Source organism: Folsomia candida, unplaced genomic scaffold (genome assembly GCF_002217175.1).
Source record: "Folsomia candida strain VU population unplaced genomic scaffold, ASM221717v1 Fcan01_Sc001, whole genome shotgun sequence".
NCBI classification, from domain to species: domain Eukaryota; kingdom Metazoa; phylum Arthropoda; class Collembola; order Entomobryomorpha; family Isotomidae; genus Folsomia; species Folsomia candida.
The window spans coordinates 20709507-20735511 of record NW_019091193.1 but is presented as its reverse complement, the minus strand read 5'-3'; the positions used below and the strand labels follow the sequence as shown (position 1 = coordinate 20735511).

At 37.8% G+C, this 26005-nt stretch overlaps 10 protein-coding genes and 1 long non-coding RNA gene across 14 annotated transcripts; 6 read left to right on the top strand and 5 right to left on the bottom strand.

The window, feature by feature from the left end:
* Positions 1–102: 102 nt before the first annotated feature.
* On the bottom strand, positions 103–2130 carry LOC110842185 (protein phosphatase inhibitor 2). The gene is made up of 3 exons (XM_022087895.2): positions 1008–2130; positions 781–920; positions 103–699 (listed from the first exon to the last, which is right to left on the bottom strand). The coding sequence occupies exons 1-3, from the start codon at positions 1057–1059 to the stop codon at positions 355–357; spliced, it is 537 nt and encodes a 178-aa protein (XP_021943587.2). The 5' UTR covers positions 1060–2130; the 3' UTR covers positions 103–354.
* Positions 2131–2154: 24 nt separating this feature from the next.
* LOC110843979 lies at positions 2155–6119 on the top strand. 2 transcript variants are annotated; one of them, XM_022090057.2, is made up of 12 exons: positions 2155–3359; positions 3448–3668; positions 3736–3904; positions 3984–4031; positions 4108–4264; positions 4341–4566; positions 4660–4716; positions 4835–4856; positions 4933–5058; positions 5145–5357; positions 5492–5703; positions 5779–6119. In XM_022090057.2, the coding sequence occupies exons 1-12, from the start codon at positions 3082–3084 to the stop codon at positions 5871–5873; spliced, it is 1824 nt and encodes a 607-aa protein (XP_021945749.1). In that variant the 5' UTR covers positions 2155–3081; the 3' UTR covers positions 5874–6119. The 2 variants fall into 2 exon arrangements, with proteins under 2 accessions (XP_021945749.1, XP_035702170.1); XM_035846277.1 differs by having other exon boundaries at positions 5474–5703.
* Positions 6120–7963: 1844 nt separating this feature from the next.
* On the top strand, positions 7964–9081 carry LOC118433794. The gene is made up of 4 exons (XM_035846040.1): positions 7964–8103; positions 8176–8397; positions 8473–8687; positions 8773–9081. The coding sequence occupies exons 2-4, from the start codon at positions 8272–8274 to the stop codon at positions 8942–8944; spliced, it is 513 nt and encodes a 170-aa protein (XP_035701933.1). The 5' UTR covers positions 7964–8103; positions 8176–8271; the 3' UTR covers positions 8945–9081.
* Positions 9082–9568: 487 nt separating this feature from the next.
* Positions 9569–11148, top strand: LOC110858396. Its single transcript, XM_022107170.2, has 2 exons — positions 9569–10546; positions 10663–11148. The coding sequence occupies exons 1-2, from the start codon at positions 9715–9717 to the stop codon at positions 10953–10955; spliced, it is 1125 nt and encodes a 374-aa protein (XP_021962862.1). The 5' UTR covers positions 9569–9714; the 3' UTR covers positions 10956–11148.
* A 235-nt stretch (positions 11149–11383) lies between these two features.
* Positions 11384–12167, bottom strand: LOC110841783. Its single transcript, XR_002547252.2, has 2 exons — positions 11838–12167; positions 11384–11762 (listed from the first exon to the last, which is right to left on the bottom strand). It is a non-coding gene; the product is annotated as an uncharacterized LOC110841783 (long non-coding RNA).
* Positions 12168–12900: 733 nt separating this feature from the next.
* On the top strand, positions 12901–14863 carry LOC110863014 (EARP-interacting protein homolog). Its single transcript, XM_022112222.2, has 7 exons — positions 12901–13060; positions 13169–13400; positions 13474–13685; positions 13768–14087; positions 14168–14234; positions 14293–14396; positions 14499–14863. Exons 1-7 carry the CDS (start codon positions 13025–13027, stop codon positions 14659–14661), a joined length of 1134 nt encoding a protein of 377 aa, XP_021967914.1. The 5' UTR covers positions 12901–13024; the 3' UTR covers positions 14662–14863.
* LOC110863015 (eukaryotic translation initiation factor 1A, X-chromosomal) lies at positions 14719–15901 on the bottom strand. Of its 2 annotated transcripts, none has more exons than XM_022112224.2 (4): positions 15654–15901; positions 15356–15523; positions 15072–15262; positions 14719–14986 (listed from the first exon to the last, which is right to left on the bottom strand). In XM_022112224.2, the coding sequence occupies exons 2-4, from the start codon at positions 15513–15515 to the stop codon at positions 14891–14893; spliced, it is 447 nt and encodes a 148-aa protein (XP_021967916.1). In that variant the 5' UTR covers positions 15516–15523; positions 15654–15901; the 3' UTR covers positions 14719–14890. The 2 variants fall into 2 exon arrangements, with proteins under 2 accessions (XP_021967916.1, XP_021967915.1); XM_022112223.2 differs by having other exon boundaries at positions 15350–15523; positions 15654–15898.
* Positions 15902–16152: 251 nt separating this feature from the next.
* On the top strand, positions 16153–18647 carry LOC110854235 (protein LTV1 homolog). The gene is made up of 8 exons (XM_022102651.2): positions 16153–16302; positions 16502–16687; positions 16769–16978; positions 17065–17152; positions 17259–17629; positions 17719–18027; positions 18103–18321; positions 18435–18647. Exons 1-8 carry the CDS (start codon positions 16300–16302, stop codon positions 18543–18545), a joined length of 1497 nt encoding a protein of 498 aa, XP_021958343.1. The 5' UTR covers positions 16153–16299; the 3' UTR covers positions 18546–18647.
* Positions 18646–21813, bottom strand: LOC110854214 (trafficking protein particle complex subunit 12). Its single transcript, XM_022102632.2, has 9 exons — positions 21641–21813; positions 20472–21560; positions 20238–20357; positions 20039–20149; positions 19849–19942; positions 19610–19770; positions 19374–19520; positions 19015–19299; positions 18646–18931 (listed from the first exon to the last, which is right to left on the bottom strand). Exons 2-9 carry the CDS (start codon positions 21516–21518, stop codon positions 18683–18685), a joined length of 2214 nt encoding a protein of 737 aa, XP_021958324.1. The 5' UTR covers positions 21519–21560; positions 21641–21813; the 3' UTR covers positions 18646–18682.
* A 182-nt stretch (positions 21814–21995) lies between these two features.
* LOC110854242 (transmembrane protein 267) lies at positions 21996–23132 on the bottom strand. Of its 2 annotated transcripts, none has more exons than XM_022102672.2 (3): positions 22790–23132; positions 22532–22719; positions 21996–22470 (listed from the first exon to the last, which is right to left on the bottom strand). In XM_022102672.2, the coding sequence occupies exons 2-3, from the start codon at positions 22660–22662 to the stop codon at positions 22143–22145; spliced, it is 459 nt and encodes a 152-aa protein (XP_021958364.1). In that variant the 5' UTR covers positions 22663–22719; positions 22790–23132; the 3' UTR covers positions 21996–22142. The 2 variants fall into 2 exon arrangements, with proteins under 2 accessions (XP_021958364.1, XP_021958355.1); XM_022102663.2 differs by having other exon boundaries at positions 22803–23132.
* Positions 23133–23368: 236 nt separating this feature from the next.
* On the top strand, positions 23369–25657 carry LOC110855115 (serine--tRNA ligase, mitochondrial). Its single transcript, XM_022103538.2, has 5 exons — positions 23369–24109; positions 24185–24259; positions 24343–24492; positions 24596–24992; positions 25100–25657. The coding sequence occupies exons 1-5, from the start codon at positions 23504–23506 to the stop codon at positions 25453–25455; spliced, it is 1584 nt and encodes a 527-aa protein (XP_021959230.1). The 5' UTR covers positions 23369–23503; the 3' UTR covers positions 25456–25657.
* The last annotated feature ends 348 nt before the right edge of the window (positions 25658–26005 follow it).

Below are 26005 nucleotides of genomic sequence, written 5' to 3'. Positions count from 1 at the left end.
AACTTGTAAACAGTAGACGGAAAGGTGAAAGTCAGCCCCGCTAAAATTTCCCAGTAAGAGTGTGCGTATGCAATAATAATACGTGAGAAATATCGGATTATATTGGTGAAAATTTTCACTGTTCATTGTTTTGTATTTGTATTATCATTTCCAGAGTCATACTTCTTTTATTTGTTAAATGGCAAGATGAAATGTACCAGGGTCGCTTGCAGTATGTTTTATCAACCTTTTGAGACTTTTGTCTCACTCTGCCTCAGATGAGAAAGATGTCCATATGAATTAGCTAAAGATTTTTTTCCAACTTTATAATTGATCTTTGGTCGTGTATGTGAGGGGGGTGTCTTATCCAAAATTTTACTTCCTCCCATCTTTCGAAGTAGTCTTCTTGTCGGGCGAGGAGATTTGAGACTTTTTCACCGTTTGAAACTCATCGTAGTGAGATTTCCTCTGGGCTTCAAACTCCTTTTTTTCGGCCTCGCCCTTTCCACTACCCTCTCCACCTCGGTTTGTCGTCGTCTTGGGGGGCTGACCACCTTTCTCCGTGAGTAGTTTCGACAGAAGGGCGGCGTCGACTGGTGCAGAATTGGAGACTCCTCGGCTAATCTCTAGGCTGGACTGTTTCGGCAAAGAGTCGTCCTCTGGCTCCTGATACTCGTGAAATGGCGTCTTCACTTCATCAATTGTATCGAAACCATAGTCCTTGACGGAAACAGGATTTATTGAATTCAACCAAAATAAATAATTTTCGCACAATTAACCAGATTCAGGAGCACTTGATACCTTGTCGACAGGGTGCAGGGTTTCAATTATGTTCATTTCATCGAAACGGGCTTGTCCTTGTCCCGGTCGACGTTGTAGAGGAGAAGGACTGCCAGGTTTTGGAGATGGTGTTGTCACTGGGGGAGGTGATACTACGGGGTCTATTCATAGTTATGGACAGACTATTTTTATTATAGGTGATGCGTGTGAAATTGTTTATAAGAAAAATATACTTGATAATTTAGTACTTTTTCGTTTCAATATTCCTTTGGGGGGTTCCGTGTTAGAGTTTTGTGACATTGATTAATCCAGGTAATAAATCTAATTGAATGGTAACCATTACTAGTATCGTCTTCGTGTCTCTTACGAATCAGAATATGTGAATTTGCAGACTATAAGTTACCATGAATTTTTAAATGCAAATCAAGCATTGTCTACGGCATGATCATTAATAGACTAATATTGTTCTTATTATTATGTCACCTAACATAATATCACAATCGATCTGAATTTCGTTTGATTTCTACAATTTTCTCAGTTAAAGGTAAATGCAAATGGCCATATATGTACGTTGTGTGCACCAACCATCCTGTGTCTGTTGTTATGAGATTATACTTAAGAATCCAGGATCGAAAATGGGTTGCTTAATAGGAATTTAATGCGGTTTTGACTGCATTATAGCATGTCCAGTTCAATATATGTATGTATCGCCTCATTCGATAAAGACGGAAACTTAAAGGCTGATTATTTTGTCACCCAGATTGTATTGCTCTCTCGAAGAGCCAATGGAAATTTGACCCCGTAGCAAATATTTGGAGTAGCCATAATTAAATTTAAGTATTTACAACAAATTTTGAGGTAGTAGTGGTTAGTGTGAAATGATACTTGTCTTATATGTTCATAGAACAATAAATATGACTCATTCGCTACTAAGTAATAAGTATAAAGCATCTTTAATTCCCTCTCATATTTATACATGCATAGGTTTAGCTGCGTCGTGCGATAATCACATTTTTGTCGTAATATTAGAAGCGCATTAGCTGTCAAGCAAATGTAATTGCAATTTATCTAATCGAACCACATGCAACGTCCAACCCAGCATAACCGCAGGCTGGACTTCTCATTTTTACGATTATGGTTTCAGGAAAGTTAGTTTGTTGGGCAGATCAGGAGGAATCTCACTCACCATTTTCCGAAGGCCTATAGTTTCATTGTTTATTAATCAGTACTTCCAGTGCAAGTGGGTGGATGATGACGACACATGTTTGACAGCGATAGGATTTACATATGTCAAAGTTTGTTGGTCCACGCGACATTTTTATTTTTGTGTGTTGTCAACTCTGGATGGTGGTCAGACTAATCACGGATGCATGGAATTTTGTGGTTCTCGCTTTTCAAGGAAGACTTCGTCGTAAATACCCGAATACAGTAATAAATAGTGTAGTTAAAGTTATTACATACTGCGTGTTATTATTTACACATATAGAGTCAATAGTCGTCGTCTATTTTTAAGCGAGTATACGTACATACTACATATTACGTAGATATTTACTTATGTTGGCACTTAACACATGCCAGTTTTCATGCCATGATTTGATAAATCTATTTAAAACGGACTAGTAAATATTTCACATATTTTCAAATTGTTCCTTGGTTTCGTCTTAGTCATTGAATAAGTCTGCCCCAAAAGTGTCACTGCGATGACTTTATGAAAGTTAGTTTTATTTTATGAAAATATGCTGAATAAGTTTCGCATGTCGCTGAATTGAAAGTGGTGGTTCATTTACCAAGAAATTTGCAAGCTGAAAAGTTTGTTTAGATTTTTGAACAATGCTACAATAACTAATAAAGAATTTATTAGTACAAGTATACATAACATCTAAAAACTACAGCCGCATAGAAGAACACAAATATTGGACAAGGTTTTCTGTGATTAATTATTATACGGATACAATTCAAGAATGACTACACGAAATGAAATAAGAGCCCTGATTTTATAAACCACATAAAACCGAAGAGTTGAGTCAACAATATTTAAGACAATTGTCCACAAATTCAAAGTCTAATTGTGTTTATGGGTGGATAATAAAAGAAAAAATTACTCATAACCCACACATCTTCTAATAAATAACGTAGTGCTCCGCCTGAACTGCTTCCTCTTGGTACAAGATTTTCTGACACATTATTTGTCAGACCATGTCCTGTATTGTTTCGCTGTGTGCATTTTAAATGCATTCGATTCAAGATATCAAGACAGCTTTTAAAAACTCCAGAGTAATAACTTTGCAACCATCGTGATCTCAGCCAAAAGCAAATGTTATTATGGGGACTCTTGTAATTGTGCTCACTCTTCTTGTGACAGTCACCGAGGGTGAAATTATTAGTGCAAATTTTCAATCATTGTCAACTACAGAAAGTTCGAAATATCTCAGATTTGAATGTCCTGATCCAAATTCCAATGTTCCGGACGGGTCCACTTTTTGCAAAGTTGGAACGATTCCTCGTGAGAAAACTCTGAACATACATTCGGAGGAAATTCATCATGGGAACTATTCGTTAACTGAAAACAACTTCTTCGAACACCGGGTTTGCGTTAAGGCGTAAGTACTCTTTTTAAGCAGATTACATTTGTAAAAAAGCGTCAGTGTGTGAGATAAACAAAACCTTGTTTATTCGGGAAACTTGTAGAACTCATGAGGACCAAGTCGTTATCCTTCGGTGCGATTTGATGTATTCCTCTGAATCTGAAGGATTAAGGCATGGCGATAATGAGCATGACAGTGTCCTGGGCTCGGAGGCAAAATTGATAACGTTAAGGAAATGTTGCCGACCTGGCCAACGTTTATTGAAAACCAATTCAACCAAACACGAGGGAATGTTTGCCTACGAGTGCGTGGAAATCGGAAACGGTGAGTTGTAGCAAATAATTATTATTCCTATTGTGGAGCTGTTACACAGAATTGAAATGATTTACAGGAACAAATTGGAATCCAGCTTTGTTTGATAATGTTGAATCGGATTTCGGATTTCATATCGATCTGCGAAGTATAGAGCACAAATTTGTTTACCGTCCAGGATTTCCTAGCTGCAGACACAGGGATAGGGATACAGACATTAAAATGATGGATAACAAGGAGGATATTTGGCATGACTTTCTATTCTATAAACTGCATTTCCCCGTATTGATTGTGTTATTCATATATTAAATTGTGCATATTCTATAGGTTCAAGATTCTAACTAGTGGTCGGGTTCTCATCGGTCTCAAGTTCTGGTTTGAGTAACATATATCATGAATTGCTTCTAACCACGTTAACTCAATTTTATATAAATAAATAAAAATCGTCCAGGTTTCGCCCCGTGTGGCTTCCGGTTCACAATGAGAAATACAGTCAATCCTACTGCCTTGATGAGCTTGAGCTTTCTTCAGGTCAGGACAATTCTCATGAGATCCATCACACAAATCAGGCTCTTGTGTACTGCGGCATTGAACGATTTAGTGACTATGTGAGTAAAGTTGAAGTTAAGCTGAAGAGGCAACTTGATACATACATAAAAATTCAGTTTGTTTAATCTTTTATAGCTCTTCCATCGCAAATTGTTTGGAATTTTGTGCGTTTCTGCGTCGTGTGTAATACTGATGCTTCTGATAATATACTTATCAATTTGGGATCGACAAAATTTGGCTGGCTGGACGCAGTTTAATATTTTCTTGGCTGTTTTCTTCGTGTTCGGTATGGAAGGAATGAGAACTTTGATAGATTACAACGGGTTAGACGTGAAATCGACATTTGCATGCACCATCATCGGTAATCAGCAATTAAAATATAATTATTTCGAAGATTAGGATATTTTATAGACGCAAGATTTTATTCATTTTTTAATTTGAATTTTTTTCGCAGCTGCAATAGCACAGTACTTTTTCTTTGCGCTAAACACTACTTGGTGTGTGATGAACAGTGAGTATTGGATAAATTTGGTTTTAATGCCATTTATTAGGCTTTAAACAAAGTTTTCTCGGTTTGTGTAATGGTTTTTCATTTTTATTTTACATACTATGTTCGTATCCTAAACCAGGTGACTTGCTGTGGACTTTTTGGTAAAATTTCTTACCAGTTCCTTTGAGAATTATGTAAACGACATTATTACTGTTCTCATTAATTTACCTTGAATAGGAAGTTGGAGAGCAGTGCAAAGGGTCTGTATGGCAAAGGGCGGAGAGTTGCTGCTTATCTTGCCTTCTCGTGGGGCTTACCCCTCATCGTGATTGTCCTCTTGTTTGGTTTCAAACATCACGAAGCGTACGCTATTCTAGATTATTTATTTGCATTACAATTTAATTTATTATAGCCATGTGCATTATTCACTCGAATTGCTTCTTTTGTAGGAAAGAGTCCAAAGAAGAAATGAGGGGGATATATTCGGAAGCACATAGGCGATGCTCTTCACCGATTAGAGAGTTTGGATTTCAGACCCAGGGCGTGCTATTCCTCTTCAACATAGTCTTCTTTGTCATTACTGCCTTCCTCATTTGGAAGCATCGACGAGGAATTACAAATTCGAGGCGAAATACCCGATCGGAAAGATACACTTGGAGATCGTAAGTTGTTGAATCATGGTCATCATGGCTTCCGCTCGACTGAAATAATGAAACGGAATGAAAAAAAAAACGAATAGCTTTCACTAATTTTTGCTATCCTGGGTGTTGCATTAAAGACATGCTGTATTTGGAAGGGTTGTCCTCTTCGCCAAACTTCTGATTGTCATGGGCGTTTCGTCCGTATCTATTCCCTTGGACTACTTTTTCGGCAGCGAGGATCCACTAAACATTTTCGAGGTTTTGTTCAGAATGGTTCACTTTATTCCCGTGGTGGCAATTTTGTTCATTTTCGGCTTTAACGAAAAAAATTTGCACTTGATCAAGCAAAAATATCCCAACTTTGGAAGTGAGTTTGCTCACAAATAATTAACCAAATTCGGTGTATTATAAGTATTAATTGACTCTCGGTTTAATTTTTTAGCCGTGATGGGTGTTTCATTGTTTAACCTGAAGCCACTTACAACAGAAACCAACCAATCCCCAAGTGGTGGACAAAACTCGATGGAAATTAAATAATAAATTTTAGCTTATGAGCATGATTATTTTTAGGAGCTAAAATGCGACAAATTAAAAAGATGCACATGTATTAAACTATTAATTCTGTTATTGAGCGAGCTAGGAAAATAAATAAATATTGCATTGTACAATTCATATTGTACTCTTTTGTTTTGATAGTTACAATTAGTAGTCTGCTGTTGTCTCATGTTTTGGTTTTAGTTTGTCAACACTTGCTTTTAGAGTAATAAATAACATAAAAAATTACTGTTTATTTATTTACTATGAATTTTTTACTATGAAATGAGTTTGTTCCTCAAGTATATGCTTCCCATAATTTCCATATTGGTATTTTTGCTGGTCGAACCTTTGGTTGAAGGAAAATCAGGTCTCGAGTGTGATAAAGATAAGTTCTACTCGCCATATGTCGTAGTTCGACGTAGGAAGAATGGAGGAGACCTCGATGTTTTGGACCACAGCGGATTCCTGGACCTCTCCTCAAGATTTAACATCGTCCTCTGCATAAATGGGCCGTGAGTTGATCAGTTTTTGTATTAAAATTTGTATTAAAATGCGCTAAATACGCATGTGATTTATGTACATACGTATTTAATACATGTTACAACAGGGCCATGACGCTTTCGAACTACGAAGAAGTTAGCAATGGGACTGCGACTCCCTTGGTGATCTTCTCCACAGGAAAATTCCACGTCTACAGTCACGATTGTCGGAAAGTCAACAAAGTTACAGAGGAGGAGATTAAGCGACTGAAGGACGAGAATTTGCCACCTCGGCTAACGAACGATGTCGCCGTAGTTGATAAAGTAAGTTTGGTTACCTTATTTGAACAGTAATTTCATAATCGTCACCATCGTTCAAAAAATCCTTGGTTATCAGGCCAGTTAATTTTAGTAAAATCCTAAAGGTAGTTGGCGTTCATTTGGTTGGAAGAGCTGGGGATTACCGGTTGCTAACTTCTGCGTTCTTTGTTCGCGAAAAGTATGGTCATGCCATTGATCCCCTAAATCGAGTGCATGATGGATCGTTTGCAATGATTGGCAACTCCCAATCCCTCTGCTACGACGTTAATAACGAGTTCAAGGTGGTCTTGACCAGCAAATCCGAAACTGAGGGGGAAATTTGTTTATGGACGGTTGATTATAAGGCTCCATATTTTGAAAGATACGAAGAGATTTTTAGATCCAACAGGACCTTGAATCAGTATGTGGAAGATGCCAACTGCACTGGACAAGGCCCGTCCCCTCCTGATCGTTAGTACCTTTTTATTGTGTAACCCATGTGCAAAATAATAATTTACTGGATATGCAAATAATAATTACAATATTATTATAATTTTGGCAGCATCCGTTACAACGACTCCAAAACCATTTGACCCATTTTCTATCTATGGTCCAAAAAACAAAGGTCAAGGTTTTCATCCGTCAGTCCTTCCACCCGTCTATCCTCCAGTCCCCATACCTAAACCTCAAATCATGGTTGAGTACAAGGTGGACTTGCAAGAATGTCAGAAATTTCCTACCTTTGTTGACACGGGATGCATTGTCCGTCCCCCATATGATAAAGACAAGCCATGTGACCTTTTATCACAATCGTTGCCATTGAACGATATTAAGGTGTGAACTTTGTGGAATAATTATATGCAATTGTGAATAATAGATTGTGCTTGCATTTCCATTTTTATCAGGACTTGTTAAAAGATCCAGATTTGGCCTGGAAAAAAGAGATTATGGACACAATTTCTGCAGTTTTTGTTCAGATTTGTGAGCCATTCCCCCGTTTCATGTCGTACACGGTTCACAGAATATTGTTATTTTATTTGGAATTGGAGCACAAAAACAATAATAAGCCAACAAAACTGAAGAATGCAATTTGGGATCATTTGTTGAGTGATCTACAGCGTTGTAATGCCAATGTAAAACATTCCATTTGGTTTGACTGGATGGTGGAGGCTTCAGAGGAGGTCACGTTATTAAATGAAAATTCAAAAGTAACAAGACACCCGAAAAGACTTGCTCGCCATGTTGAGAAAGATTCGAAAACTCGAAAAAGAAAAACGTAAAAACAATAATATAACCAGGTATTTATTTAAATTTACCATTCACAAGCTTTTTATTACTCAAGCAATTATGTAAATGAAGATACTTCAGAAGACAATTATGACGAAAATTTTATTCCTGAACGCACTTCAAGAAATAAGCGTTCGACTTTATCAGTTGCTGCTTTTCCTCTGGTGAAAGTTTTATCTAATAAACTTGTAATTTTACTTGTAACAACAAAATATATATTAACATTGGCCCAATAGGAATCCAGTAACGCTGGAAGAGTACCCAAATCTCACATAATTCGAGAACACATCTCACCTAGTCTGGCATTAGACAAGGGCAATATTTCAGACTTTATGGAATATCCTCTAGACGTTTACCACATCAACAACCAGTCCAAGTTCAGGACCAAACTATTTTATTACGAGGATACTGCGGAAATTCAGTATGAACTCAATATCGGGATTGATATTGCATGGAAGGTAATACATGAGTACGAAATAGCTGGATAATACATAAATACGATTTTCTAGGCAACTTTTGGTTTTGTGGAATAGATTTGGGCAACAGTAGCTGGGTATTGCAGCACCCATTACATGACCCGACAATCAGAAACTTTCACCCGTTTCTACACTCAGTATTTCCAGGATTTTTTGCAACCCGTGACAGAGGACTGGATTTCACCCGAGGACAATGAAGTGCTGAGGGTTATACTCAGCGACTACAATTCAGATGTTGGAATGCGTTGGCTCGACACTTGTTTGGAGGGCAGGTTGTAGATATATTGACATGATATATTAATTATAATGCTATTATGATGGGAAGTATGCATAATGCTGGCATTGCAATATTGGCAGCTATATAGATTCAAACACCCCCACATTCAGGCCCCCAAGGCCGCTTTTGGTAAAAGGAGACAAGACGCAGCTGGAAAAGGCCAACTCGTTCCTGGACACACCCACATGGCTAAAATCTAACGTGCTGAATGATAGCCAAATTCTACTTCGGACCAATAGTCAAAATTTATGAGTCATATAAATAACAAGACATATGTAATTGTTTTAGCGTACGTTATCGTATATACGTGTCGATTCGAACGTATAAAATTATACTCATTCAAATTATGGATTGATGATTTTAATTGATTAAGTAAATCAGAAATATAATTTTTCTAATTATGCGAAATTAGATTTGCACATTTACTTCTTACAAAAAAGTTATTTTCTTGGTTATATGCACATGGCTGGAATCTGGAAAGTCAATTTGGCTTTTGGCTCAAAAACATTTTGGTCGAAAATTATGTATGAAGTCATTTTGGCTGCTAGAAGCGGTTAAGGACCTGAATGGGCATAACTGGTTGTTTACGTTGATCTTAATATTTATCATTTTGTTAGCTTATCTTTAGTCTATTGCTTTTGATAGGTGATTCATATATACAAATGAAGGCTGTACTATGCGTTATGCATAACGTTTGCCCAGATTACTGCGAAAAGCATTATAAAAAAGAGACGGGATATGCTGAAAATATGTATGCGCAATGTAATCCATAGGTAAAACAACGTTTACTCACTACAGATGAGTCACATCTGACCTTGTACTACCCATGTAATACTAATATTATGCATGTAAATGCATATTTGCGATCCAGAAATTGTCTTCATGTAGTGTACGTTTGGCATTATTGAGAATATAAAGTGTGCTACCTAGGTCCTATACTTTTTCATTCTAAGCAGCAATTTAATCCACTAATTAAATTACCGATAAGAAATATAGAATACGTTGATAATATTATTCGAACAATGAGCTCCAAGTTTCGCGTTTCTAAAAAAGATCCTGAAAAATACGGAAAATATGAGAACCCAAATAAACTGGATGGGCAAACATTGTCCTTGTTTCGTGAAAGTGGGCAATACCGGAGGAATCATTGCACAGAAGTTCTGCAAGGATCCAATTTCCCTTCAAAAACCCGACTAGCATTGAACGGGTTTGTGAATACCGTGGTCACTTGTTACAACTATCATCACAACCTTATCCTGCGGCCAGATGACGTTTGGACGGCTCTAATGGTTCAGTTTTCCTTCTACGTCAACGAAGAGGCAGAAAAATTCAGGGGCAAGTTCGTCAACTTTGAGGGGAAGAAGGAACTCGTTGTAGACATGGGAGGGACCCTCAGAACTACGTCGTATGGCACCTTTGTAAAACTCATGACAAAAGAAATTGACAAAAACCTGACCGACCCAAATGTCAAGTCGTGGGTTTTGCCCTCATTCTCAACCACCACCGACGATGACTTGGTCACGTGTGGGGTCGTATTTATGGCCACCATGAAAAAATATTTCGACTACAAATGTTGCCTATGTTGTGGAATTCCAAATGTGACCCTTGAAGGAACGGTCGGCGACTGGGAAAATATCTTGACACGTCTGGACAAACTGAAAGAGTACGAACTGACTTGGTGGTATGAAATGCTGGTCCCAATTTTGGAAAAATTTATATCAGCCAAGAAGGGAAATCCGGATGTGGAATTTTGGGAAAAAATTTGCAACCGACATGGTGGAGGATCTGGACCTTCTTATTTATCAGGCTGGATCACAGCGTTCTGTGTTTTTAACAAGGATGGAAAACGACAAGGTATGTATATGTACACACTTGTGTATACAAAATTTGCACATTTGTTTGTGCAAATGTATTTATTCTGAAGGAATTAACAGGATATTAAATAATGAATAACAATCAATATTTTTCAGGAAACTACAAGGAACACCGAATGTGGACTGGTGAAGTTATTGACGCCAGTGGACCATGGCCAATCATTGATATGAACGACATTCCGCCGGGCAGTGTGGAGGTTGACGTAAAAATCGACGACAACGGGACGCCATATTCCTCCGTCATGTTTGCTGGTCACTTGGCTCATGAAATTCTAAGTGATGATTGCACTCTTCAACCGACCACTGGGTGGGCCATTTGTCTGAAACCTGAGGAGGAAGAGATTGCAAAAATTGAAGCAGCGGAGAAAGCAGCGGAATACCATCGTTGAAAAAAATTGTTACTATCAGATTTGGGTTAATAATTTAATTGATTCTAATTCTTCGCTATCAAAAGAGTTGGCGACAAAAAGGCTGAAAATAATGCAAGAAGTTTATAAAAATCTACTTTCAAACTTTGATATATGAATGTGAATATGTAAATATGTATTAAGAAATAAATGTGAGAAATAATAACTTTGTTTACATCCTTTACCTTTAATTATTGAACCAAATAGCACTAACTATAGAAGGACTATGTCGTCTCGGATCAATTTTACTCACAACTGACAAATTGTCAGTGACAATACACTGCATGACATATATACTTCATGTGTATCCAATGTATGCAAACTATACAAATTGATATGCAACTATTGAATGTATGTAGAGTGATTATAGACGATGGATAAAGATAATGATAAGATTTTGTCAGTTCATAAATTTTTTATGGAACAACTGATTTATTTGAAGATTCTTGGTAGTTAGTATTATAAGCTTAACCTGTACTCTACATGAAATGAACGGCGACGATAATATTTAGCAAATGTAAAAATGTAGGTGTATCTAATAATAATCGTATTGTCAAGTAATAAATGTGCAAGTCTTTCGAAGTATTGGTGCTACTTGCTTTGAGGGGACGGGGTGTTGGCAATGGGGGCAAAAGGGGCGTAGTCCTGGAGGAAGTCGACGCTCATGCGTGGCGCGGCGGGATACTGAGACCCACGGGCGTCTGACCCTCCACTCGAGTCCGTGGATCCGCGCTTCTCACCAAAACCAAAAATGGACGCTATAGAGTTGCTTCTTTCTCTGGAGATGACCTAAGAATGACGATGCATTAAGTATGTATTTAAAATCAAACACAATATTCGCCAAAATTGGAGTAAAATAATTACCGGTTTCCCCAGAACGTCCACAATATCTTCTGTCATTTCATCCCAAAATTGATCCATCTCGTGTTTAATTTCGAAAGTATTTCTTGAGTCGATTAAAAAATTCTCACAATGAAGCGAGTTAATTTTCACCAAGTTTTGTATGTGTTTCAAACGAGGTTTGAAATGTTAATGTTCTTTACACAGTATGCACAAGCCTTTATATACAACAGTAATTTGATGCAAGACGTGGCGTGAGTCACATCTTTCGCACGAATCTAATATTATAATGCGTACATTGATGACAATTAATGTTGTCAATACAATAATACGTGATGACAAGTCAGTTATCAATCACAAATACCAAGTGTACTTTCAATAGTTGGAAATTCTATGCATAACAAGAACAGGTCGTTATGTACGGTTTTGTAGTGCATGATAATGTTGATGAGCATGATGTATGTATGTATAGATGTTCTGCGTTTAATTAACTCGTTATCTGCAGTTTCAACGAAAGGACATATGCATGTTGACAAATGTCAAGATTTCAAAATGTATTTTCGCTAAATAAAATTAATATTGTTATTTACAGACTTAGTCAACATTAACGTAATACAACGTAAACAATTATGGTCCGAACACAGATTATCAGAATCAATTCGTCTGGTACGCATTTTTAAGCAGAAACTAAAACGTAGCTATTTAGATGACATGCAGATTTACTTATAAGTAATAGTATCCCTCAGGGTGACAAATTGTTCGTTATTACAACAATAAGTCCCACTGTTCGCTGTTTTGAAAGAAAATATATTATTATTTATCATATTACATTTTGATGGATGTGAATTGATGAAATTGAACGGTTATTATACTACGGAAGGCATGTGCATGCAGTAGTGCAAACAAACTGTCAACTGTGCAAAGTACTGTAAAGTATTGCAATTTACCAACGATCTTAGATCACACTCACATGAAAATTCTAATTTTTCCTCATAATTAATAGTACAAAATGCGCACAATTAATGAAGGATGAGGTCGGACATATCGGTTCGTATGCATTTTAAAGAAGCGATTCATGCAAATATTGAGACACCGAAGCGGGGTCTGGTTAAGGATGAGACTGGCCGAAAATGTCAAATTTGTTTTGTCATATTTATTTTATTTGGTATTTGACATAAATTCAGACACATTGACCCCGGTGACAATTTAGTATGGATTCCTGCGCTATTTATGGACTCGAATCACAGGTGTTACTCTAACATTGCTTATCCCATCTTTAGTATCATGGAATTGAATATCTATGGTGTATGTCGGTGATAAGTGAATTTGCTGGTAACGAATTGTCGTTGTTTCAGGGACGGGCCCTCTGTTCCCACAGATTTGGTGAGGAGGAGGTGATCCGATTTTACGTTGGGACCCTGTCACCACGGTCCGAAGGTCATGTTCACCAGGTTGACTTCAACGAAGAGACAAACCACATCAGCAGAAAGATTTATAAGCCGAAAGTCGGAGAAATATGGCAGATTGTAGCCGCACCCAATCCCGGAGGGAGCAACCTACTTGCCTTAACGTACAACCATATCACAGGTACATATGTGTCTTAATTGTTACGGAACAATCGTCACTAATTACGTCAATCACCTCTCTGACTATGTTTTAGACAACTCTGCTCAAACCAGAGCTGGTGTGTTTGAGCTCCCTGATTCGAAATCTGGAGAAAATAGCCAAGAGTTGAAATCTATTTGGAAGTTTGAATCTCCAGAGGACCAGAAATGTCGATGTGTAGATTGGCACCCGACAAAGGCATCTAGACTTGCAGTTGTCTACGATAAAGAGTTTTGCATATGGGATTTCGGTACGGGTTCTCCACAAGTAAGCACAATTTTTAAGCAATATTTCGATTGTGACGCAGTTCTTTTATACGGTGTGAACACCCGATGATATTATGATGCAGGTTCATGCAACATATAAGCGAAACATGGGCGATGGGGAAAGTACAATTCAAACCGAAGTTTATATGGGAAAGTGGAATCCGCATCTGGATGGCAATCAGTTTAGCTTAATTTCTGGACAGTCTGTGGAGGGGATTGATATTCGAAACATGCAGAGTAGCTGGAAATTTAAATCAGCTCATAAATTTCAAGTCAGGGATGTCGATTTTAACCCTAATAAGCAGTATTACTTTGCTACTTGCGGGGATGATTGTGCAACTCGATTTTGGGACATAAGAAAACCTAACGACTGCCTAAAAGAGGTCTATGAGCACTCCCACTGGTCAGTAATTTTAATTTATACTCGTGTATAATTACTATAAATATTGACCCGAATCAATCTGAAGAATTGTTAAATTATAGGGTTTGGAGAGTACGCTACAATTCGTTCCACGATCAACTGGTCCTCACATCGGGGAGTGATTCCGTGGTTAGTATTATTTTATGGAGATGGTGAGAAAATGAGAATATTTTTGAGTTTATCACAGGTGGTCCTCCACGCACTGCCCTCCATATCTTCCGAACCCAAGGGGCATCTCGTTTATTCTGAGGGAGATGACGGTGAAGAAATACCTTCTCAACGGGAACAAAGGTAAAAATATCTAAAACTTCTTGCATTTCATTTTATTCGAACGATGCGATTAGGAATTCATATTCAATTCTGCCCTTTAACTAATGAAAGTTTTATTTTTAGGCTTGAGGAAGGAGTACTAGCAAAGTACGAAGAACACGAGGATGCCGTGTACGTTACAGAATGGTCAAGTTATGATCCTTGGATATTCGCGTCACTTAGTTATGATGGCCGCTTAGTTATAAATCGTGTACCACAATCTCAAAAGTACAAAATATTATTATAACTATTATTGCATTTTCGATGCATATATGGATAAGTTATTAAGGTCTAGTTATTACTATTTTTGTTGGAAATCGAATTTATTTACGGATTTAAATTGGATGATTATTAAATAATACTTTTAAAATCAAAAATACAGTAATCACTAAAAAGTTTGATTACTATATGCATCAGCCATGTGAATAGGAAAAATTTTAACGATGTTGTTAGTGTTTGTTGGTATTTGGATTAACTTAAATGTTGTCGATATCATCGTCACTTGACTCTTCGTCCGACATCTCGTCGAATTCAATGTCGTCATCCATTCCCTCGTCGACGAAAGTGACAGTCTACAAAAAAATACAATTAAACATTGCGCACTGATTGCTAATTTCTAACGCCAATTAATTATACAGCTATTTTACTACAACTTACCTCGTTGATCTTGACAGACTCTGGAAATTCACCGTAAGACTTGAGATTGCGGGCCTCATCAGGAGTGTACTTGAGGATGACGTCAGCCTTAGCGTCCTGATAGTCTCTCAACCCCACGAGGATAATATCACCCGTGTTAATCCAAACCTTCTTCCTCAACTTTCCTCGAATGTGACACAGCCTCTTGGTCCCTAACAGGAATGTATGCATCATTAGATTTCTGACTAATGCAAATCTGGGAAGTCTACAAACTACAATAAGTAGAATTTTTTGGATACCATTACCATCAAAGCACATCGCTTCAAGTCGTCCGTTTCCAAGCATCTTGGTCACTTGGGCGTATTCCTGACCGTCCTCTTTGAAAACCAATTCACGTTTCTCTGTCTCATTCTCATTCTTCCCTCGACGACGATTTTTACCTCCCTTTCCCTTGTTCTTTGGCATGATTCAACCTGAATTTGAATAAATTTAAATTTTCTATTATTTATTATTCACGCCACAGACAACCAAAAGCTCAATGACCTACTAAAACTAAAGTAGCGAGAACTTTGGCGAATGACTCTAGGGACAGAAAGAACTTACAAATCACAAATCCTTTGTCAAGAAATGAGCAGTGACCTTGTGAAGTAAACTTATTTCCGTATCGCTTTGTCTCCTTCACTTGCGACTTTTACTATGTGCACGTACACAATATGCTTCAATTACTTTCACCGAGTTTTCGTACGGGAATTTTGACAAAATGGAAATTTAATTCCTGCTAAATACGTGGAGTTGTATTTTTGTTTCGCGTGAAAATTCTCGCACTCATGCTCTCAATCAGCTCTCACTGCTTTCTCCCTGAGGGGGATCAACCAACTATGTGGTCGTCTCCATAAAGAAGTTCAAACAAGTCATAATAGAAACCACTTATTTTCTACAATTTATCAAATTGTAGCATTTTACTCTAAATATTTTCTAAATTATGTTCCCAGAAATTTCTATTCTTAACTATACACGAAATATGTGTACGTTGGTTGAGAATTTGTACCATGAGCAAACTGGATGCTTGCCCGAGTCGAGGAACGTGCGAGGTTTATTGGTGGATGAAATGAGATTCTGGCGAAACTTTCAATTTGTAGTAGCGAAAATCTGCACCGCACATGGTTTCTAAAAAACCAAACACCGAACTGAAATTGTAAATTGATCGTTGTTCCGAAATTTAACTCGAAAGCGTAAACGGAAATAAAATATGGTAATAGTTTTTGATACATTTGAAGTTTTCTATCAAAACGACAAATCTTGATTAATTAAATCTTGCCCATTTCAAGTTGGTATGATTGATTCATCAAGTCGGCGACTTTGTATTCAAGTTTTGTTTTGTTTAATTGCAATTTGCAATTATGTGTAAAATTTACACTGTAAATTCATTGGGCATGTTTTTCTCTGTTTAGCCGAAGAAAAAGTTTATTGACAAGAAGCACGCAACGACCTTTGTGCTTGCAAACCGATCGCAAAGAGATCCACTCCTGGCAGACGAAGATGCGCCTAAAAATATCCTCCTCCCACTGGACCAAGTGCCGTCCCTGGGAGGGCCCAACCCTGGCGGAACGAGTAGTGGGAAGCCAAAGGATGAGAAGGTAAGGATTCACCCACCAAACCCTGTCTATATCTTGTGCCTTCATGCCTTGTATGGATATTGTTCTCTTAATTTCCTTCAGGACACATTTGCCACCCGAAAAGAAGAACAAATGAAGTATGGGATTTATTTTGACGACAAGTACGACTACCTACAGCACTTGAGGGACAGCAGGGAAGTTTCAAATATTGAGTGGGATTATTGTGAGAGAATATATGCCCCAGCGCCACTGCCTCGTTCTTCCGAGAACGGTGCAACGAGCTCAATAGTTCTCACAAAAGATGATTTAAAGGTCTATCATTAGTTGCGATTTTTTAGACGTTCAATCTATTCATCCCTAAATCTACAGGATAATCGAAATGTGTATATTTTTACTAGGACGTAAAGTTAAAATTGCCATCATCTCTGTTTGAATCCGAATATAAGGAGGACATTGGGCTATTAAACAAAGCAGCAACATCTCGAGGTGGGTATGATTTATTGGACTCGTCGATGTGTTGTTGTGTTATATGCATTATACTATGGATCAGTTTATTGTTCAATGACGATTTATTATATTAAACTTATCGCAGGACCCCGACCGGATTTAGACCCTGACATTATCGCTGCCTTGGACGACGATTTCGACTTTGAAAATAAGGAATATGAATTGGAGGACAATTTTGTTGAATTAGCCAATCTAGAACAAGGTGTTATCGAAGGTGAACCCACGGCTGAAGATTTAGAAGGTTTATTTAGCAGTGATGACGAAGACGGTAATAATTCTGAGCACGATGATTACGAAGATGAAATGGGAGACTCGTTAGGTAGTTTAAAAGGTCCACATCAATACATGTCGGATGACGACGACGAAAATAAATCTCGATTCACCAACTACTCGATGTCGAGCTCTGTTGTAAGAAGAAACAAACAGTTGCTGTTGGTTGATGACTGTTTTGAGAAAGTAAGTTTCGTAAAAATAATTAAGCTGTTATTTTCTTCTGTTGACTGTACTGCTCACGTAACCATTTGTATACATGTATTCGTTTATAGATGTTTGAAGGATACGATGACACAGAAATTGGGGCGTTGGATTGCGACGAAATCGAGGGCCACATCAATGCAGATTCAGACTTGTTACTGAAATATGCCAATGAATTTGAACAGGACAGGAAAAAAGAAGAGCTCATAAATGAGAAAATTTCCAATTTAGCACTCAGAGAAGAATCAGACTCGAATGATGATGAAATGAGTGACTCTGACGAAGATAAAGTAAATAGAGACAAGTGGGATTGTGAATCAATTTTGTCTACGTATTCAAATACCAAAAACAGGCCTAAATTGATTTCTGAACCATCCAAGGTATTTGAAATTGGGTTAACACTTTTGTGATGTATACAAATATTGATTATTTGCAACTTACATGTATTTACACAGAAAAATCACATAAGAATCAGTGGGAAGACCGGAATTCCAGTTGACGTTCTTGGGAAAGGGCTAACAAAACATGCTTTGAAAACCTTGGATGATCAGTATGCGGTGGAACATAATGTTCCAACTAAGTCAATCATGAGTGGGGTTACTTCAATCAGAAGCAAAACTGAAACTTCTGATGAACGGCGAGATCGAAAAAAATTAGTAAAAGAATATCGTCGGGTAAGTTGTTTATATACGGTTATTTTTTTTACTAAGCTTGACTTTATCATAAACCAAAATAAATCTGAATTTTTACTTTATTTTGGTCATTACTTTTTTTAAAACTACGATAGGAGCGCAGAATGGAACGGAAAGCTAATACTGAAGCATTCAAGGACGAGAAAAAACGACTAGAGAAAGTTCGAATAAATGATAAGCACAATATACCTACTTTAAAACTTTGATATGTATATCCATACCGTTTATCCTTACCGAAATATATAATTTGGTATACACAATAGTTTTAATACGAAACAAATAAATTATACGTTTGTTGCAACAATGTAGTTATACATTTGTACATTTTATTCAAATGGTCGATTTAAATCAAATTGGGCATTTTTAGTGAAGCCAAATTGATTCCATCCCCTTTATACTCGCTAATCAACTTTAATAAAGCATTCTTTTTATGACCATCTGTGTTTTCGAGTTCATAAATCGTGCTAAGGTTGAGCAGTACATTTTCTTGGAGCAGTTGTGGAGTGTTATTTTTGACAGTGGTTTCCATCAGTGCTAGCGATTCTTTGACTTTCCCCATATATAATAGACAGACGGCCATATTATTCGTAATCTGCAATTACATGGATCGATACTAGATATTACAATTAATCCCGTCAATTAGTAATTAATATTTCCCAGACTGACAAAACGTACCATGAAATTATCCGGTTGAATTGGCAATGCTTGTTGTAGTAACGCAAAGGCTTCAGGATAAGAGCCATGGGCAATCGTTATCATAGCAGAATCTATAAGATTCTCAGCCTGTTCAGAATCAGAATCGCCTTGCCTGAGATCTGCAGCTGCTTGAAAATACGTGCTTGCAGTTGTCAAGTCTCCGAGTTGGAGGAAAAAACGACCAATGGCTGACTTTAGTTGAGCTTCTTTGGCTTTATCCTTTTCGCATAAAATGGTTAAATACTTCAAGGCATTATAGTAATCCTAAGCATCAAATCATTCATTTACATCAAATCGCCTTATTCAGAGATTTTCATAAGTTAAAATAATATTTATACTTTTGAAAACAAGGACGCATTTGCTAATGAATAGTAGACACGAATTTCCCTCGTGCGCCACAAGTCCAAGGACTGAACTTTGTTGTCCTCATTGTCGTACATAGCACTTCCATCCTCAGTGGATCCATTTTCTAAATTGCGATTCACCTGAGGAACAGATATTCTTAGCTTGTAAACACACGATGAGACATGAAGGACAACATGTGTGTGGACAATAGAATATGTTCAGTTGTTACCTCTTGCACGGTGTGCAAAATTCGAGTCAATCTGTCAATCGTTTCATTATGTTTCTTTGAATACTGCAGAATTTCAGCTGATAAGACTCGAAAATTGAACGGGACCATTGATCCTTTCCTATCTTTACCAAATAAATCTGGATAATATTCATAGTACAAGTCTGAAAATGAAGTAGATAAGTATTATATTTTTACCACGCACCAACTGAAATAAAATGTTAACATTAGAAAAAACCAACCTGGGTTATCAAAATCCTTAAAAGCGTCAATTTCAGATTCTGCAATTGTAAACTCTCGTATGCGGATCAGCAAGGAAATTCTTGTGAACCACAACTGAAAAGAAAAAAATAAATCAGCGTGTGCTTAGTAATGATCAATAATGTTTGATCAGCACGACATAAGATTCAGAGCTATTAAATGATTACATACCTGAAGCGTGTGTGGATTATGTTTACTAAATTGGCCAACTTTTCCTAGTCCTTGACCATACAATGTTAACAACCGTTTAGTTAGATTTATAGCAGAACGATAGCACCCCAACTGCGAGAAATAATTATGACGAAGTGAGACAGAGTTAAAGTTTCATGTTATTTAATCACTCAAGAAGGGAATAATGAGCTGTCTGTACCTTGATAAGCTCTCTTAGTCCATTGTCATCCTGAGTGACGCTGTCCGCCGTTAAAATTCTTCTTTTGCTTGCTTCCCCCTCACCAAAAATGCGAGCCATATTCACCCCGACTTTGTCAATCTGGAATAATTGCATTTCAGATGCATGTATTGACGTTGCTTAGTCTTTACTATTCACATTCAACTAAAATTGTATACTAAGGTATACTTATTACCATTTAAGTATAAATCTTACCAAATCGTCTTCATAAATGATTCCTGGGGTAGTCATGTGCGACTTGTCTGGAAGATAGGACCTCGCTGGCCGTTCTGCAGTAGCAAGGGCCATTAATATTTTTTTAGTCTCCTCCTTTGGAATCCAGGCATCATGCATGGTGTCAATAGGGGTGTAATTAGTAGAATTATATGTGGACGGCTCAACAGAACCCTGAACAAGTGGTTCTTGTTTTCGTGGGGATGAAAATATCGATTGTTGAGTTTGCTGAGCAGGCTGGGGTTCTTCTACTTCTTGCTTTTGAATGCTGGCGTCTGATATTGCATCTTGCGTTGGTACCGCAGGGGTGGAAAATGGATGATTCTTAAATGCAGTTGGTGGTTGGTGGACCGATGATGGTGGTGGGGGGAGTGGTGTTGACAGTTGATTAAAAAAAGTTGACGGATCAGAATCAGACTGGGTAAATTGTCCAATCGGAAATGGAACTTCAGGTGTGTCGGCAAATAGTTTGTTCGCCGTAGGAATAGGAGACTCGGGATCAACCTCATCACCCTGACCAACTTGGACTTGAGGGCTTCCCTCTTGGATAACAAGACTAGTCATTCTGTCCACTATATTTTCTTTCTGTTTAAGTTCTTGAGGAGCTTGATCAATAGCTGCAGCTTCTTCAAAGATATCGACAACTTGTGCTCCTTCAGGTCCTGCCTGTGAAACTTGTTTTGTTTCAACATTGTCTGAAGAAAAAGCGGGCACAATTACAGGACGTGTCGTAGGGTCCTCAGCACCAGGAAAGATGTCAGGCGACCGTTCAGTTGTGGATTCTTGCTGTGGTACTGCTGGTGGTGCAGCCATAAAAAGACCGGATGTGGACGTTTCTGACCCATCCTGGTGAGACGTTTCCTCCGAGACATTCGTGGCTGATGCAGAAGTTGACAAAGTCTCTTTCTTTGGGATTGAGAATGCAATCGTGTCGAAAACGGTTTTGGTGGAACCGGAAGTTGCTGATGAGGCAAAAACGGTGCAAATTTTGGGCTCTTCATCATCATTTGAGGATGCATTGTTGTCCATTTTTCGTCCCTATATTTCCGAGGTCACGTCTTGACTAACGAACTAATTGTGAGTAGTTAATGGTATTGTCAATGTCGTGTTGTTTTTTACTCGATGCGTTATTATATTTACACCGAACTCACCATTGCCGAATTTGCGACAAAACGAGACAGAAAAATATCTAATCACATTTCCATTAAAAAATGTGTATGCTGTATTGTTTATTGATCCCTTCAATTTAGTTTAGCTCAAATTAGAAGATATATTTTAAATAATTTGAGATATACGGAGTACAATAAAAACATTCAGGTTCAATTCAACAGATGTCAAAGATTCAAAGTGTTGTTGCACGAGAAATAGACTGACAACTTGAGACGCTTTCTCACATAACCTTTCTTTGATCAGATGTCAATATTTTACGCAGGTATTATAATTAAATCGGTAAAATTGTGATAGTAAATAATTGATGCATTTATTGTATGACTATAATATGATATATCTTGTCTCACCAGCCCTCACATTAATTAACGCTTATTATTCATTTTTATTAAGGCAATAAGTACATGTTTTCTTTCAGTCCCATTATAAAAAAAAATATCACAAATCTTGAATGTACATACTCATAAAATACGACTACTTCCGTCTCTAAACATTGAATACCCTCGAAATCGTCGGAGGGTTTCCAGCCTGTAAATGGTTGGCGAGGATGAGGACCCAAGGCACTAGGGGGAGGAGAAGGCGGACGAGGGCCCTGTTCAGCGGGGGTGTGTCGAGCTGGTGGGTGAAGGGCAGGACGTAGAGACCCCTTCGTTGAGCGTCCCTTAAATGGTGGGGGATGACGGCGAGGAGGAAGAGAAGGGCACTCGAGCGACCCTTGAGACGGAAAAGGACCAGCGAGATAAGAATGGCAAGGCCCGTGCAATGAAAAATTCCTCGCTTGCCCGCACTCATCGCCGCGTCCACCGAGAAGCTCCTGATAAGATACATAAATTATTCATCCAAACTAAATTTAAATGTACTTGAGAATAAATTACTGAGCAGCGAGAAAGTGATCCAAATCAATAACGCTGGCGCCCAGCGCCACAGCTATCAAATCCTGACATTTGCCGAATGGGTCTTCAGTGAATATTATCCAGGACAATATTCCAATCCAGACGTGAATCATATTGTCCAATATTGCATGAAATCGACGGCAGTTTATGACAAAATGTCGAGATTCAAGCTAGAACAGAATATAGAATTAATTAATTGAGGATGAGAACCACCACTATGCACAGTTTGCATTGTGGTACCGTGTATTCTTACAAAATCGCCAAAGTCAGTGAAACACAGAAGCATAAGAGTTGCTAAAATCCGGATGAATGTTAAACTTGACATTTTTAAGGACGAGAAAACGATCTAGTTCCTTAATTTAAGTCTAATTAGTCCTTAAAATTATTAATCAATTTATTTATATATATCGTCAATTACATATGACATAACCAAGTCTGTGAAATATATGCAGATGGAAATATTTGTAACCTCTCTCCTATATATCGCTTATTATGTACAATTATTTTATTAAAACCGTCAAAAATTGTATTTCGTATGCAATAAATTTCCGTCCAAGAAAATAGTCAATAGTCGTCCGCGTATAAACACGTAATATCCAACTGTCCATTTTTCGCATCCAAAAAACACCTGTCTCACATTCGCCATCACACCCTGAATCATCAGATTCGCCCTGTACCTGTTTGTTTCAAATATTTAAAGGTACCAGAAGGGAGGTTGTTTTAATAAAATCATAGTATGCAAATAAAAACATACGCTTTTAAAAATCACGAAAGAACGTGAAACATTGATATGCATAGAGGCAGCGAGGATGAGCAGAGCGGACACCAAAAGCTTCTATTCCAAAATGAAAACTGACCATGTACAATGTAAACACTACTACGCGACCTTATAAATCAGAACTACTCTAATTTTAGATTCGTCCAACATAATAATTGCACCGGTTCCTTAAGAGGATGGACGTTGTAGAGATTCGCCACTTGGTGGGCGTCCTTCTGAAACATTGTCCTTCTACACGGCACATAACTCGTTTGACCAATCGTTTAGTTGGTTCTCAAGTCCCGTCAAGCCGGCGATACCTTCATTCTCGACAAAATAAAATCCACCAACTTTGTCGATTAGTCTCAACAAAACCCGGAACAGTGTTACAACCCGACAATGCAGGTGGCGATGTTGTAAAAAAATTAGACGACAAATCCTATTTCAAACGCCTCGGGAAGACAACAAACCATTATTGGACGGACCATGCTGAAGATATTTTACAACGATTGAACATGGAGCGACTTGTTGACCCGGATCATAATCTAAATCTGAGAGAGAATCTACGGAGGCGGTACTGCGACGACAAGGTTGACCTCGATGTGATCCGATCTCTGTGGGGACGATGGTCCACGACGACGTCGAGGAAGGATAGGGAGGAGCTGGCTTCGACAGTGGTGGGGTTGGCCTTGTGGGTACCCAACGATTCCTGTTCCGAGGCTTTAGCCATACCAGATGACGCCCCTGTTCCGATCAACGTCCATGGTCAACCAACAACGCCTGAAGTCTTAGAGTTTCAAAAGGTAATGGTTTGTATTTTATATATGTGCATATACATATGGTTTTAAGTTTAATTTATTTTCCTTGTTTTGCTATAGTACTGCGATAAGCACGGATGGCTGAGGAATGATAATCTCGGGAATATTGCAAACCACAGAAGCTATTTTCTAAAGGTGAGAAAGTGCTTTATGCACTATATAAATGTAAATACCTATATTTTGTAATGAAAAGTTGAAAAGGCACATAATTTTTTTAGGGACCTTTGGCTGAACTTGAGGAGGCCTTGGTCCGGTATGCTCTGGATGCCGTGAAAAAATTAGGTTTTCAACTAATATCCGTTCCAGATATTTTGTATCCTCATGTTATCGAGTCCTGTGGTATGAAGACTCGAAGTGATCGCGATCAGGTAATTCGTACCAAATGTACATATTATTCAACTATACGGCACGGCATACATACATATGAAAAGATTAATGTATCTATACATTTTTTAACCAACACCTTTGTAGGTATTTTGGGTGGAACTTCCAGACTCTCCAAATTCTGAAGTTTGCCTATCCGGTACGGCAGAAATGTCAATTGGAGGATCTCTGCAAGACAGAACTTTCATGCTTTCATCACTGCCTCTAAAATTAGCAGCTGTTAGTCGCTGCTTTCGAGCTGAAACGTCGTCAATTGAAGAAGAAAGAGGATTGTACCGTGTTCACGAGTTTACAAAAGTAGAACTGTTTGGAGTCACTGCTGCAGAAACTGGAACTGAAAGCTCTGAGCTTCATCAAGAGATAAGAACTTTGGAGGAGTCTCTTTTTTCACAACTAGGAATTCATTTCAAGACTCTAGAAATGCCACCAAGTGAATTGGGTCTCCCAGCTTTCCGTAAATTTGATATTGAAGCTTGGATGCCTGGTAAAAACATGATTCACCAAGTGTGACTAATCTTAGCAATCAGAATACACATATAGTATTCCAAGATAGCACTTGCTTAATGTTAATATTTCCTTGTATTTGTTTAGGAAGAAAAATGTTTGGTGAGATTTCCAGTTGTAGCAATTGTACTGACTTTCAAAGTAGAAGATTAAACATTCGCTACAAAAGAGAAGGAGAGAGTCGTCAACCAGGTGTCTTGCCATTTGTTCACACGGTGAATGGGACAGCTATGGCGATTCCAAGAATGCTCATCACTTTGGTCGAAGCTTGTCAACGGCCAGATGGATCGATCGAAATTCCACCTGTGCTCCACAAATTTATGACACGACCTTGGGAGGAAAGCGTAAAAGTGAATCCGAAATTTCAAACTAGTTTTTTACGAACAAAAGCAGCCCAAATTAAGTACTTAAAACAATTTAGAGAGTTGGAGCTGGATAATTGAACTTATCGTGAAGTGTGCATGTGTCAATCAAATCACACTAGTAATTACCTAATTTTCCTTTCTTTCACTGCATACGAACAGCAGTTTACAAACCCATTGTAACGTAATTATATATTTATGGTCAGATACATATTTACTTATACATAGTTTTAGCTTGGAGTACGATTAAAAATATATAACCAATTATATTGACTTATTTGAATCATTTGTTACTTTGTTAATCCACTTTTACGACTGAAGCATTTCATGCGAATATGCATAACTGGACATTAGATTTGTTTCTAAAAAATGTTCACTCGAGTGTGTGAATAAATAAGTAAAACTTGCGTATTTGCTAATCACTTTCAAAGACTATCTGATAATATTTTTGCCCATTTTCCCTTCTCAAATATTTATATTCCATTAAGTGTGACTTGTTACGTGTGCAAAATTCCATTCATTTATCCATCAGTTACTAAACTCTGCAACTGAGGATGAGTGTTTATCAACATTGATTGGTACAAGTGGTATACGACACGGCTCTCTTCTTATCTGTCACAGAGTTCATAAT